This window comes from Morus notabilis, unplaced genomic scaffold, assembly GCF_000414095.1.
Source record: "Morus notabilis unplaced genomic scaffold, ASM41409v2 Scaffold226, whole genome shotgun sequence".
Taxonomy (NCBI): Eukaryota; Viridiplantae; Streptophyta; class Magnoliopsida; order Rosales; family Moraceae; genus Morus; species Morus notabilis.
This window is the reverse complement of record NW_010358750.1, coordinates 90,410-103,879: the sequence shown is the minus strand read 5'-3', so window position 1 is coordinate 103,879 and position 13,470 is coordinate 90,410. Positions and strand designations below refer to the sequence as shown.

General features: G+C 40.0%; 2 protein-coding genes across 2 annotated transcripts; one reads left to right on the top strand and one right to left on the bottom strand.

The window, feature by feature from the left end:
- Nucleotides 1–817: 817 nt before the first annotated feature.
- LOC21399011 (activating signal cointegrator 1) lies at nucleotides 818–8,409 on the top strand. Its single transcript, XM_010093204.2, has 4 exons — nucleotides 818–1,026; nucleotides 1,878–2,567; nucleotides 2,653–2,751; nucleotides 7,727–8,409. Exons 1-4 carry the CDS (start codon nucleotides 877–879, stop codon nucleotides 8,084–8,086), a joined length of 1,299 nt encoding a protein of 432 aa, XP_010091506.1. The 5' UTR covers nucleotides 818–876; the 3' UTR covers nucleotides 8,087–8,409.
- A 248-nt stretch (nucleotides 8,410–8,657) lies between these two features.
- Nucleotides 8,658–11,031, bottom strand: LOC21399010 (putative pentatricopeptide repeat-containing protein At3g05240). Its single transcript, XM_010093203.2, has one exon. It carries the CDS (start codon nucleotides 10,950–10,952, stop codon nucleotides 8,898–8,900), a length of 2,055 nt encoding a protein of 684 aa, XP_010091505.1. The 5' UTR covers nucleotides 10,953–11,031; the 3' UTR covers nucleotides 8,658–8,897.
- Nucleotides 11,032–13,470: the final 2,439 nt, after the last annotated feature.

Here is a 13,470-nt window from a genome sequence, read left to right as displayed (position 1 = left end):
GTTATAAAAAAAAAATGTTAAGTTTATGGTGTATCAATACAATGAACTCTCTCTTTTTTTGGGTTAAATTCATAAATAATCCTTGAAGTTTATCTGCAATCTCATTTTTGTCCTCAACTTTTAAAACATCTCAAAGTTAGTCTTTAAAATTTTATTTTGTTTTAATTTTGATTCTTTTATTAGTTAGGTGTTAAATATTTGATAAAATCTATGTAAAGTAAGGATCAAAATTAGAAATATCTACAATTTAGGGCCTAAAATAATGCAAAAAACGGAAGTTAATTTCATCATATATTTTGGTCGCACAATCTCTAATTTTAACTGTTCCAATTTTGGTTACTAATTTGCACATATTATAGTAAATAGAAAGACCAAAACTAAGACATAATAAAATCTTAAAAATTAATTGTGAAATATTTTAAAAATTAAGGCCCCGTTTACTTCACCAATTTGAGTTTAGAATTCAAGTTTTGCTACAGTAAAAAGTTCTCACAAACAATCACATTTAACTTTTTTACTACAGTAAAAAACTCTCACATAAAATTACATCTTAACTTGAATTACAAACTCAAATCAACGAAGTTAACGGACAAAGTGAGATTGAAGATAAATCGCTGGGACTATTTTAATTCTTTTTTTTCCCTCTCTGGCGGTCTCCATCCTATAAGACACAAGGAGTGGGTCCCGTCAGAAGCGAGTCTCAATCTGCCATGTCAGCACAACTGGACACAATTTATGACGTGGCAATAGCAAGTACGGCTACATGTGATTTTCTGGAAGCGCGAAGTAGGGTATAATCAATCCCTTCGCTGCCAAAAAGCCAAAACAAACCACAAGAGGGAGAAGAAGAAGAAGAAGAAGAAGAAGAAGAAGATAATGGAATCTTCAGGAGAATGGTTAGAGAAAGCGTTGGGCGATCTGTGCCAGAAGATGGAAACCGGTTTGGCTCTCGACACCGACATGATTTCCGGCTTAGTCTCCTACTGCGAGCTCGCTCACCCTCAGGACGCCAAAGAGTATCTCGACGTAAAGAAGTTTCTCTCTCTTTAAGATTCTCTCTCTAGAAATTAGAGCTGAACTGATCGGTCTTAATTTGAAACGAAAACGAAAAAAAAAAAAAAAAGAATCAGAGAACACTGATAATAATTCCCGATTTCTTTGAAAGTTTTTTACTGGATGATTGTTTTATTCTAATTCAATGCGGACGAAGTTGCACAATTGTGTAGTGAAAGAATTAAACTTTATGATTTCGATTTAAAGTTTTTTTATTTAACTTAGAGTTCCTCTTGTTCGTAGTGTGACTTTTAGTTTCTTTAATTGATTTTTGTTGTTGGTTGGTGCTTGTTGCTGATGATATTTGGACAAACGCAATTAGTGGCAAGCAATTAATGGCTAAAACTTTGCTTTATGAGATAAAGTATTATAATAAGAACCAATTTGTATTGGGTTTATTTATCTTAATTAAGGAATATTTCATCGATTTGTGGGTATGATAGTGTTTTGATTAGCCTAAGATATGAGTAGGAACACATGATGTTTTGCTGGTGATGGCACTGGACTCGAATGAAACTTTTCAGCTGTCCACGCTTAAGTTTTGAACTGATTCCTGAGCACTCCTTTTTTTTTTTTTTTTTTTTTTTTTTTTTTTTTTTTTTTTTTTACAAATCAGGACATGGAGAAGATGTGGTCTTTTTTATTGATAATTGATGTAATAGAACTTACTGAACATATTGGCCTTCGAGGCTTCAACATACTTTCTCATTTGAAATTTTGCACTCTGCCTTTCGGTTTCCTTTATGTTATCATTTATTTTTTCCTATTTTCTTGCAAAATATATCATAGCTTCAGCACATCTCTATTCTTGTTTTCATCTGCAGAATATTATAGGGCAGGAGGCCGGCAGAACTGTAATTGAGGAATATTTACGGCGAAGAGGTCACTCGTATCCCTACAGCAATAGCCAAGACGTTCCAACGTCGCAATTGCAGGCATATGTCAAGCCACCCTCCGACGTAGGTTCTGTTAGCGGAACAAAAAAACATATGAGAACCCCAAAAGTCGTTACAGCTCCCAATTATCAGACAGAAGCAAAAAAGAATGCAACTTTGACTAATCGGAGTAATCAGGTTTTGGCTGAGATGAGCGAGTCAAAAAGCGTGCATAAAGGGAACCAAGGCAGTGCTAATAACAAAAAGAAGAAAGCTGGGAAAGTTGTATCACTTGCAGAGGCTGCGAAAGGATCAATTGTTTTCCAAGAGGGAAAGCCATGCTCTTGCCAAGCCCGACAACATAGATTGGTAAGCAATTGCTTATCTTGTGGCAAGATAGTATGTGAACAAGAGGGAGAGGGCCCTTGCAATTTCTGCGGCGCTCTTGTGCTGAAGGAAGGGAGCAGCTATGCTGGTCTGGATGAAAGCCTGTCTGCCCTAACAGATGCTGAAGCAGCCGCTGAAGCTTATGCGAAGAGACTCGTTGATTATGACCGAAATTCTGCAGCTCGTACTACAGTTATTGATGACCAGAGTGATTACTATGAGATCGAGGGAAATAGTTGGCTGTCGATGGAGGTAAATCAAACTGTGCTTCCATAATTGTATTTTGTGTATGCATGTAATATGGTTATAACTTGTAATTCCCCTCCTTCCATTCCAGGAAAAGGAACTGCTGAGGAAGAAACGAGAGGAGCTTGAAGAAGCAGAGAAGGCAAAGCGAAGTAGAGTAGTTGTGGCTTTTGACTTGGTCGGCCGCAAGGTTTTAAATCTTTTCTAGACGATCCTCCTCTATGGGTTTTAATTTAATTGCAGCAATGGTTCAGTCTCGATTTTTATTTTTTTAATACATATGAATCATAGTCTCGATTATTTATACTATTCTATTTGTGCTTGAATATCTCACACGAAAATTGTTCATGTATGCTTCAAAGACATATTTTGGCCTTTTGTCCCACAACCATAGGGGAGAAGATACCAATAAACAGATTAACACCCAGGTTTAAACACATGAAGAAAACCTGATAAGCCTCCTTTGCGTTTTACCTATGTGCGGAGGAGAGTTCGTGAGAAGAATGCGGCAGGAGCAGGGGAAGGCAGTGGAGATGCAGCTCAGGGAGGTATTTCTTAGAAGAGTGATGAGCTGGCAAGTCAAGGGGGAGGATGTGATGGGGATAGCTAGTAGTTAGTTGGTTGTGGGAAATAGTTAGTAGGAAGAGGAATAGTATAAATAGTCTAGAAAGGCATGAGAAGGGATTCATTCGATCATTCTTAGAACTTCTTAGACAAGTTTGGTTAGGGAGTGCAAGGGGTCACTCGAACACCCTCATATCCAAACCTGTGATTCTGTAATTCCGCCATTAATAACAGTGATCAAGCTTGTGACCTAGCTTGTTTGTGCATAAATCTTGCGTAGCCTTTCTCTAAACTGTTCTTCGTATTCTTTACGAGTTTATCAATTGGTATCAGAGCATGCCCCACCTCAGGCCCACGTTGTGGAAGGGGCGACCTGAAAAGGCCAGAGTGGGCCGCCGTGGACGTCGGTGTCGTAAGCGTGGTGGTATGTTAGGATTCTGGTTGAGTCCCACATTGCTAAAGTATGGGCTTAGCATATGGGTTTATAACCACTTGGACACCCTCGGATTTACATCGCCAAAGACCATGAAACTTAAGGGAATACTACGTGGAAATGAGGTAATAGTTTTGATTGATAGTGGAGCTACATACAATTTCATTTCTGTTGAATTGGTGGGGAAATTGGAGTTGCCGGTGGACCGAACGTGTGATTATGGGGACTAGAATGTCTGTTAAGGGCGAAGGAGTATGCAGGGGTGTCGTGGTCACTTTGTAGGAGATAGAAGTTGTGGAGGATTTTTTGCCTCTTGAGTTAGGAAGTTCATATATGATTTTGGGCATTCAGTGGCTGGAGACTCTTGTTGTAATGACGGTGAATTGGAAGAATTTGACCATGAAATTCACTATGGGAAACCGTCAAGTGTCTTTGAAAGGGGACCCCGGATTAAATAGGTCTTCAGTGTCTTTAAAGGCCTTACAGCGAGCGTTTAGTCAAGAGGGACAAGGGTTGTGGCTTGAATTGAACAACATGGGGTTGAGTACTCAGGAAAGCAATAGGAAGGTACCCGAGGAGTTGGTTGAGGTGTTTCACTGTAGAGTTTCGGTGTTTGAGATGCCTACAGAATTGCCGCCGGAACGTGCGAAGGACCATGCGATAGTACTAAAGGCGGGAACTTCCCCGATTAATGTACGACCTTACCGATATCCACAGGTCCAGAAGGAAGAAATTGAGAAGTTGGTCGGCGAAATGTTAGCAGCAGGGATTATTCGGGCTAGGGTGAAGCAGGAATTATTCGGGCTAGTGTGAGTCCATATTCCAGTCCCGTTCTTTTGGTTAAGAAAAAGGATGGAAGTTGGCGTCTTTGTGTGGACTACCGGGCTTTAAACAACGAGACAGTGACGGTTTCCCTATTCCGATTATTAATGAACTCCTCGATGAGCTTCACGGGGCTGCAATTTTTTCCAATATTGATCTTAAATCGGGATATCACCATATTCGAGTCAAACCGGAGGACGTGCCCAAAATGGCTTTTTGCACACATGAGGGACATTACGAGTTTTTGGTGATGCCATTTGGGCTTACAAATGCTCCAACAACTTTCCAGTGACTCATAAATGAGGTATTGTGAGCTTTCCTCCGTAAGTTTGTCTTAGTTTTCTTCGATGACATACTTGTTTACAGTCGGACCTTAGAGGACCATGTTCACCACTTAGATCAAGTGTTAGTGGTTTTACAACAGCACAATCTTTTTGCGAATGCGAAGAAATGTAGTTTTGGACAGCAATCTTTGGAGTATTTAGGACACATTGTCTCGGGCAAAGGCGTGTCTGCGGATCCGGCCAAGATAGACACAATGCTGAATTGGCCTACCCCGACCACCGTGCGTGACTTGCGGGGATTTTTGGGATTGACGGGGTACTACCGGAAGTTTGTCGCGGGGTACAGCCACATCGCAGGGCCTTTAACAAATTTACTTCGGAAGGATGGGTTCCAGTGGACTGCAGAAGCTTATCAGGCCTTTTCTTGTTTGAAATGCACCATGACCTCCGTTCCGGTTTTGGCTCTTCCTAATTTCACAAAACTGTTTGTGCTTGAAATTGATGCCTCTGGGTTTGGTGTGGGTGTAGTGTTGATGCAGAACCAGCGACCCATTGCGTACTTTAGCCAAGCTTTGTCTCCGCGGGCTCAAGGTAAATTGGTTTATGAGAGGGAATTGATGGCCATTGTTTTGGTAGTTCAAAAGTGGCGGCCATATTTGCTTGGCCGACATTTTGTGATTCGCACTAACCAACGTAGCCTTAAGTATTTGCTGGAACAACGCCTTGTGAGTATGGAGCACCAAAAGTGGCTCGCTAAGTTGATGGGATATGATTTTGAGATTCAATACAAACCTAGACAGGAAAATCGCGCCGCGGATGCTCTTTCTCGTATTGTCTACTCTCCGGGGTTGAGTGCCCTGTTGGTCTCTTCCATTGTCAACACACAAGAGCTACAGCAACAGGTGTTGCAAGATGAGAAACTCGGCCAGATTACTTCAGCATTACAGCTCTAGTCCGAGGCCTATCCTGGATTCTCCCTAGTGCAGGGACGATTGTTGTATAATGGCAGAATTGTAGTGCCTAGGGGTTCGCCTTTCATTCCTAAACTGCTTCACTCTTACCATGACGGGGTTCTAGGAGGCCATTCGGGTGCCGTTAAGACATACTAACGCCTGGCAGCGGATTGGTTTTGGTGGGGCATGAAGAAGGATGTGACCTTGTATGTGGCCGCATGTGACGTTTGCCAGCGTTGCAAAGCTTCCACATTAGCCCCTAGTGGCCTGTTACAGCCTTTGCCCATTCCCGAACGAGTGTGGGATGATATTTCAATGGATTTTTTTGAGGGGTTGCCCCGTTCAGAGGGATTCGACACTATTTTGGTGGTTGTCGATAGGCTTAGCAAGTATGGTCACTTCATTGCCTTAAGCATCATTTCTCGGCTGAAACGGTAGCTAAGTGTTTCATACGTTCGCCTCCATGGTGTTCCGCGTACAATCGTGACCAACAGTGATCGTATATTCCTCAATCATTTTTGGACAGAACTTCACAAGCAGATGGGAACTACCCTCACGCGCAGCACCGCTTATCACCCACAATTTGATGGTCAAACAGAAGTGGTTAATCGGTGTGTCGAAACCTATTTGCGTTGTTTCACATCAGATAAACTAGGGCAATGGCACAAGTGGTTAGTCTGGTCTAAATATTGGTATAATACCTCGTTTCATACCGCAGCACGCACTACTCCTTTTCAGGTGGTCTATGGCCGTGCTCCACCTCCTTTGTTGCGCTATGGCCTCAGAACGTCCGCGATGGATTCGGTGGATCAACAATTGCAGGACTGAGATGCCATGTTGGACTTACTTAAGTTTCACTTGCTTAGGGCTCAGCAGTGAATGAAATCGGTGGCTGCTGGTAAACGCCGAGATGTGCAGTATGAGGTTGGTGACTTAGTGTACCTTAAGTTGTGTCCCTACCGTTAGGTGTCTTTAGCCCGATGCCGCAATGAGAAGTTAAGTCCACGTTTCTATGGCCTTTTTGCTATCACTACCTGAGTTGGTCCTGTAGCGTATCGTCTTTGCCTGCCGGAGGAGGCCGCCATTCACCCGGTATTTCACGTTTCTAAGCTGCGCCGCACTGTTGGCCATGGCCAGGCTGTGTCTACGATTCCACCACAGTTGACAGGTGATTTGGAATCGCGTGTCACACCAGAGGCTTTATTGGGCGTGCGCCAACGCGTGACAAGGGGACATTCTGACTCTGAGGTTTTAATTCGTTGGGAACATCTTCCGGCACATGATGTGACTTGGGAGCCCTATGAGGCCATCGATCGCCAGTTTTCTCATTTCCACCTTGAGGACAAGGTGCGTCTTTGGGGTGCAGGTAATGATAAGCCTCCTTTGCGTTTTACCTATGTGCGGAGGAGAGTTCGTGAGAAGTGCGGCAGGAGCAGGGGAAGGCAGTGGAGATGTAGCTCAGGGAGGCATTTCTTAGAAGAGTGATGAGCTGGCAAGTCAAGGGGGAGGATGTGATGGGGATAGCTAGTAGTTAGTTGGTTAGGCCGTGGTTGTTAAGTGGGAAATAGTTAGTAGGAAGAGGAATAGTATAAATAGTCTAGAAAAGCATGAGAAGGGATTCATTCGATCATTCTCAGAACTTCTTAGACAAGTTTGGTTAAGAAGTGCAAGGGGTCACTCAAACACCTCCATATCCAAACCTGTGATTCTGTAATTCCGCCATTAATAACAGTGATCAAGCTTGTGACCTAGCTTGTTTGTGCATAAATCTTGCGTAGCCTTTCTCTAAACTGTTCTTTGTATTCTTTATCGAGTTTATCAAAACCGTAGTGTCCCCTCTCTGCATTCATTGAAATGAAAGATTTTCTCTTCTCATAATTCATTTTTCTTGTAATATATATATATATATATATTTCTTTTAAATCTTTGGTCGAGCTGCAACAACGAGCTACTCAATTATAGTATTAGTGAACAAAGTTGCTTATAGATGCTTAAAAATGCTGCTCACCTTTACACTTCTGTTCCTTTCACCGTTTCACGTTGCTCACTGCAGCTTCTCTTGGAGGGTTTCTTTTTTTTTTTCCATTTTAACCTGTAGGTGTCTTGCAGGTCCTTGTAAATAAAGATGAAGTTGAGGAACTGGAATCGGAGAACAGCATATTGAGGGCACCGGACGAAAGAGAACTGAATCGAATTAAGCCAAATCCAACTCTTAAAATTCAACCAATATTCATGGATCCAGGCCCCATTAAGAACCCTGCTAAAAGTAGACAGCCAAATAAGAGCTTTCCAAATGGTATGTGCTTAGAGATAACTGGAAAGGTACAGCATGAGAGTAACGACCTGAAATACTTGATGATGAACAACAATTTGGAGACAGATTCAAATGGTAACCATTGGCAAGGGCCATCCTCAAGCAGTAGTGTCGTTCTTAATGATGACCGCGAGTGTTCTCTCGATTATAACTAAGACAAAATATTGAGCTTACTATGAGTTCCGGTGACTGTTTCCATTCTCCGACTAACGGCGAGGGAGGTTTTTGCTGTGTTGCTTTTAAAAGAGAAAAATCAAAAGGGATACAGGCAGTATTTTACAGATTTTAATTTATTTTCGTGTATTCTATGTTAAAGTAGGGAACACTGGCCCATTTGCAAAGACAATGAATTGATAAAGGGAAGCATGGTTGACGATTTCAGTTTATGAAAGTCAGAAGATTTGGGATTGTTCTTGTGTAACACATACTTTGGTCTAGGCCATAACATATTTTGAAAGCATAAATCAAATCATTTACTTAGATCAGCATTAACCCGTACACAACCAGTCAATTTACATAACTATTTTTCACTCATAACAAAAAATAAAATAATAAATATAAAATATAAAATAAAATAAAATAAACTAACTATTTTTCACCTTTCACCATCTTTGGAGTTTTTTTTTTTTTTTTTGAAATTCCTATAGTTTGATTCTTTCCCACATAATCACTTAATTTGCTGTCTACATCCTATTGAATATTACGAAATTTTCTTGAATGTGATAGGCAGTACGATATGTAAAGCATTAATGAGGTCCAATTTGAGACCAATAGCCTAAACAGAAAATTGGTTCATAGCTTCAAGACCAATATGACTCTTCTTTTCACTGTGAAAATCAGGTGTATTTGAGACCAATAGCTAACTGAATGAATTGAACAACACTTAAAATTCCTCAATTCTGTTGCCCACTTTGCATTCGCATCCGTAATAGCATCACTTAAGTACAAGCTCAACACCTCGGACTTTCATTCCGAAAAATTGGAAATCGAGCTTTTACCAGCAATTTTTGTAGCTTTGCATGCGGCCATGAAGCTTCTTTCGTTTAAAACATCACCCCACCTTCCTGTTTCAGCATAAAAGTTGGAAGAAACAACATGATTTTCAGCACTATATAATGCCTTTCGTTCTGTTAGCTCACCGATTAAGTTCGATCCCATATCGTAATTACTGTGAACTTTACAAGCACTGACTAGCATCCTCCAAATAACCGAATTTGGCTCGACAGGCATACTCTTTACAAGCTTGTGAGCCTCTTCTAGCCTCCCAGATCGTGCATGCATATCAACAACACATCCATAGTGCTCGATTCTCGGCCAAATATGGTAAAAATTACACATAGTATCATAAAACCTTTTACCTTCCTCAACCAAGCCAGCATGATCACACGCAGAGAGAAGGCCAAGAAATGTAATGGAGTTTGGCTCTACTTTCTCAGCTTCCATTCTCCTGAAAGCAACAAGCGCTTCCTCCCCTTGGCCATTGACTGCGTGACCTACTATAATTGAGGTCCATGAAACAACATCCTTTTTAGGCATCTTATCAAACACAACCTTAGCCTGTGTCATGTCACCACATTTTGCATACATATCAATAAGAGCATTGTGTAATATGCCACTCTGATTGAGATGACTACAGGATTCGATGTAAGAATGAATGTCAACGCCATGATTCAATTCCCCGGAGTTGCGGCAAGCTAAGATTAGTCCTAGCATTGTCACTTCATCCGGTTTTAAATTTCTCGATTTTATTTGACTGAAGAGCTCTAAAGCCTCATTATCATGCCCACATCCAACATATGCGTGAATCATAGAATTCCAAGACACAATATGTCCATCATCTATTTCAGTAAAAATCTTTCTAGCAGAGTCTATGGAACCACATTTTGCATAGATGTTAATCAGCGCGGTCCCAATTTGTAGAGTGATCTCTATTCCAATAGCTTTTATAAAACCATGAGCCATCTTTACCATATGAAGATCTACATCACTACTCGCAGCCAAAATCAAACTAATCAAGGATACTCTGTCAAACCCCACATCCCTTGCTCTCATTTCTTTAAACAAAGAGAAAGCTCCCGCGCAGTTCCCATTCAAAGCGCAGCTAGAAATCATAGTGTTCCACGAAACCAAATCTCTTTCGGCCATTTCATCAAACAACACCGACGACTCATCCATACACGCAAACTTTGAATACAAATCAATGAGTGCATTACACACCTCAACCGCAAAACCCAACCCCGTCTTACAACAGTAACAATGGAGAGACTTTCCAACACCAAATCTTCCAACCTCAACACACCCAGAAACCAAAACAACCAAAGTAACATAATTCGGCTTCACTGCCCCTCCGAAAACCCCCGCCAAAGCTCGCTTAAACAAACCCAAACCATCATCAAACAACTTATTCTTCACCAACCCGGAAACCATAGAATTAACCGTAACAACACTCTTATCAGACATTCCATCAAACAGAACGCGTGCATACCCAATCAAAAACCTGGAACACGAATACAAACTTATCAAACTGTTCACCAGATTGACATTCCAATCCAATCCAATTCTCAAAACCCGACAATGCACCGACTTCCCTTCTCGCAAAGCCGACAACCTGGCACAACCTTTGAGCAAAGAAGCGTAAACAAAAGGGTCATTTGGGATTACTCTTTGGACGGCGCTGAACAAGGAGAAGACCTTTAAAGGGTCGGCGCGTAAGCCGAGTCCGCGGAGCATGAGGGGCCATGTGAGGCGGTTGGGCGCTTTGGTGCGGGCGAAAGTGAAAATGGGAGCTGCGAGGTGGAGAGTGGAAGGAGTTGAGAGAGAGAGATTGAGGAGAGAGAGAATGCATGAGGGGTCGGAGGAGAGGAGGCCGGTGGTGGTGAGCTGAGCTTGGATTTGGAGGACGGAAGAAATGGTGGGTTTTTGGTGGTGGTGAAGAAGAAGAAGAAGAAGACTGGTTAGTTTTTGGAGGTGAGAGGAGGGACGAAGATTCATCAAGTTGGAAAAATGGCGGGTTTTGGTCATTTGATTTGTTAAAACTGAGTGGGAGAGTGAATTCAGCTCTATTAACAGGTTTTGTTTCCATAATTACGAAATGGGGATGGCCGAGTTGGTCTAAGGCGCCAGTTTAAGGTTTGGTCGCGTGGGTTTAAATCCCACTCTCCACATAAGGATTTTTTTTTTATTATTGAGATAATTGCATGATTAGTCCTAAACTCAGTATTTATTATAAATAATTGTTATTTTTGTTATGAATAGTAACTGTTCACCTAGGTTAAAATTATTATGCAAGTCAGTCAAAATTACTGTTCATGTCAGAATCTTACTGTGTAAATAATAACCGTAAATAGTTAGTACTATGCAAATCATAACCGTGAATAGTGCCAAAATTTTTTCAATAAATAAAGCTCTAAGACTCTTCTTTTTATATACATTTACAAGATTAATGAAACTCTCTCTCTCTTTCTCTCTAAAGTTTTTTTTCTTAGTTTTGCATTTTTTTAGTTTTTATAACACGTTATCAGCACGAACGTTCTATTCCTACTACGATTGTCTACATTCATTAATTCAAATAAAGGTGGCTCTCATCCAATTATAAGCATATAATTTAAAGTCAAAAGAAAGTGGTCCTAGGCCTAGCCAATATACTCTATTATTTTAAATTCATACAAAGGAGGACTATGCCACCAACGTATTATAATTTTTATAATTTTATTGTTATACACCCTTCGAAAGATTTACCGAGTAGTTTGGCATGTTTGTATTCTCATAAATGGACGGTTATGCCGCCTGCAGCTGCAGCTGCAGGTAATAATTTCTCATTGCACTTTTTGCATGCATATTACTATTCTCATCTGTTTATTTTTCTACATCATTTGAGGTATACAATTGTAATTTTTTTCCACTTATAACGGTAATATAACAGACTTTTACACTAAACTTGAGTTCGTTGCACTCGACATCACGAGAAAGAATTATTTGTCTTAGATCATAGACGTAGAAATGCATCTAGTCAATGGGTATAATCGATACCATTAAAGAAAATAATAACAAGTTACCACAAGAAAAAGTGAAAGCAATGATTTTCTTTCGTAAACATCTTGATGAAGGCTTGAAATGCGAATATCTCACGGTTAAAGATTCACTTGTCCTTTGGAAAAGTCTGAAGGAGAGATACGACCACTAGAAAGAAGTTGTACTTCCCGCCACTCGCGATGAGTAGAACAATTTACGTTTTTAGGATTTTAAGAAAGTCAACGACTACAACTCTGCCATGTTTAGAATTATTTCGCTACAGAAATTTTGTGGAGTAAATATCACAGATAGTGAAATGCTAGAGAAAACCTACTCCACTTTTCATGCATCTCATATTACCTTGCAACAACAATCTTCTGAGCTTATCTCAGCTCTTCTTGTGGCAGAGAAAAATAATGAATTGTTGATTAAAGATCATCAGGCTCGCCCTACTAGTTCAACAGCATTTCCCAAAGCAAATGATACATTCTCTAAAAATCTGGGACGAGGGTAAAATTGTGGTCGTGGACATGGTTGAGGCCGTAGTCTAGGACGTGGTAGAAGTGGTTATTACAACCATTCACAAAATGACATGATCCAGAAGAAGCGTCATGACAAAAGAAAAGATGCTGATGCAAGTTGTTCCTAGAATTCTGAAAAAACTTGTTATATATGCGGTACTAAAGAACATTGGTCTAGAATTTGTCGAACACCGGAACATCTTTGAAAACTTTACAAGGCATCCTTGAAGGAGAAAGAAAAGGAAGTAAATTTTAATAAACACCACGATCCTATAAATGACTCAACCCATCTTGATGTCTCAGACTTCACATATGACTTTACATATAAGGTTATTGGTGCTAACTAGATAGATATATTATGCTCTTATGTATTTGCATTGCATTTTGTTTTTGTATTAGATCTGTTTTATGTATGTTGTACTTTTTTACATAAAATCCTATGTTATGTATTTTCTTAAAACTCATGATTTTTTTATGATATTATTATTATTTTTGTGTGAAGCTTATTATGGATGGAGTAAGTTCAAAGTTAATAACGGGGATATCTATATTCCAGATAGTGGTACAACGCACATTATCCTAAAATCTGAAAAGTATTTCTCTTGTTTAAAACAAGTAAAGACAATAATCAATACAATATCAGGTCTTGTAGATCTGGTTGAGGGGACTGGTACAAGTTTTGTATTGCCAAATGGAACAAAATTTTTTATAAATGATGCTTTACTTCCACCAGAGTCCAAAAGAAATTTGTTGAGTTTCAAAGACATATATCTTCATGGATATGATACACAATCTGAAACTAAAGGGAATGAGAAATACATGTATTTAACTACTAACGTATGAGAAAAAAAGTACATATTAGAAAAACTTTTAAACTCTCGTCGGGATTACATTACACATATATAAATGTGATAGAGACACACATGGTAGTTAAAAAAGATCCCTAAATATTAACCCTATGACATGACTGTTTGGGTCTAGTTCAATAATGATGCGAAGAATCATGA

What these genes read in the sequence shown, in the direction of transcription:
- LOC21399011 (XM_010093204.2), top strand. Translation starts at nt 877, where the DNA reads ATGGAATCTTCAGGAGAATGGTTAGAGAAAGCGTTGGGCGATCTGTGC. An exon ending in ATAGTTGGCTGTCGATGGAG is followed by an intron (nt 2,568 to 2,652) that starts GTAAATCAAACT and finishes CTTCCATTCCAG; the next exon opens with GAAAAGGAACTGCTGAGGAA. An exon ending in TTGACTTGGTCGGCCGCAAG is followed by an intron (nt 2,752 to 7,726) that starts GTTTTAAATCTT and finishes GGTGTCTTGCAG; the next exon opens with GTCCTTGTAAATAAAGATGA.
- LOC21399010 (XM_010093203.2), bottom strand. Translation starts at nt 10,952, where the DNA reads ATGACCAAAACCCGCCATTTTTCCAACTTGATGAATCTTCGTCCCTCC.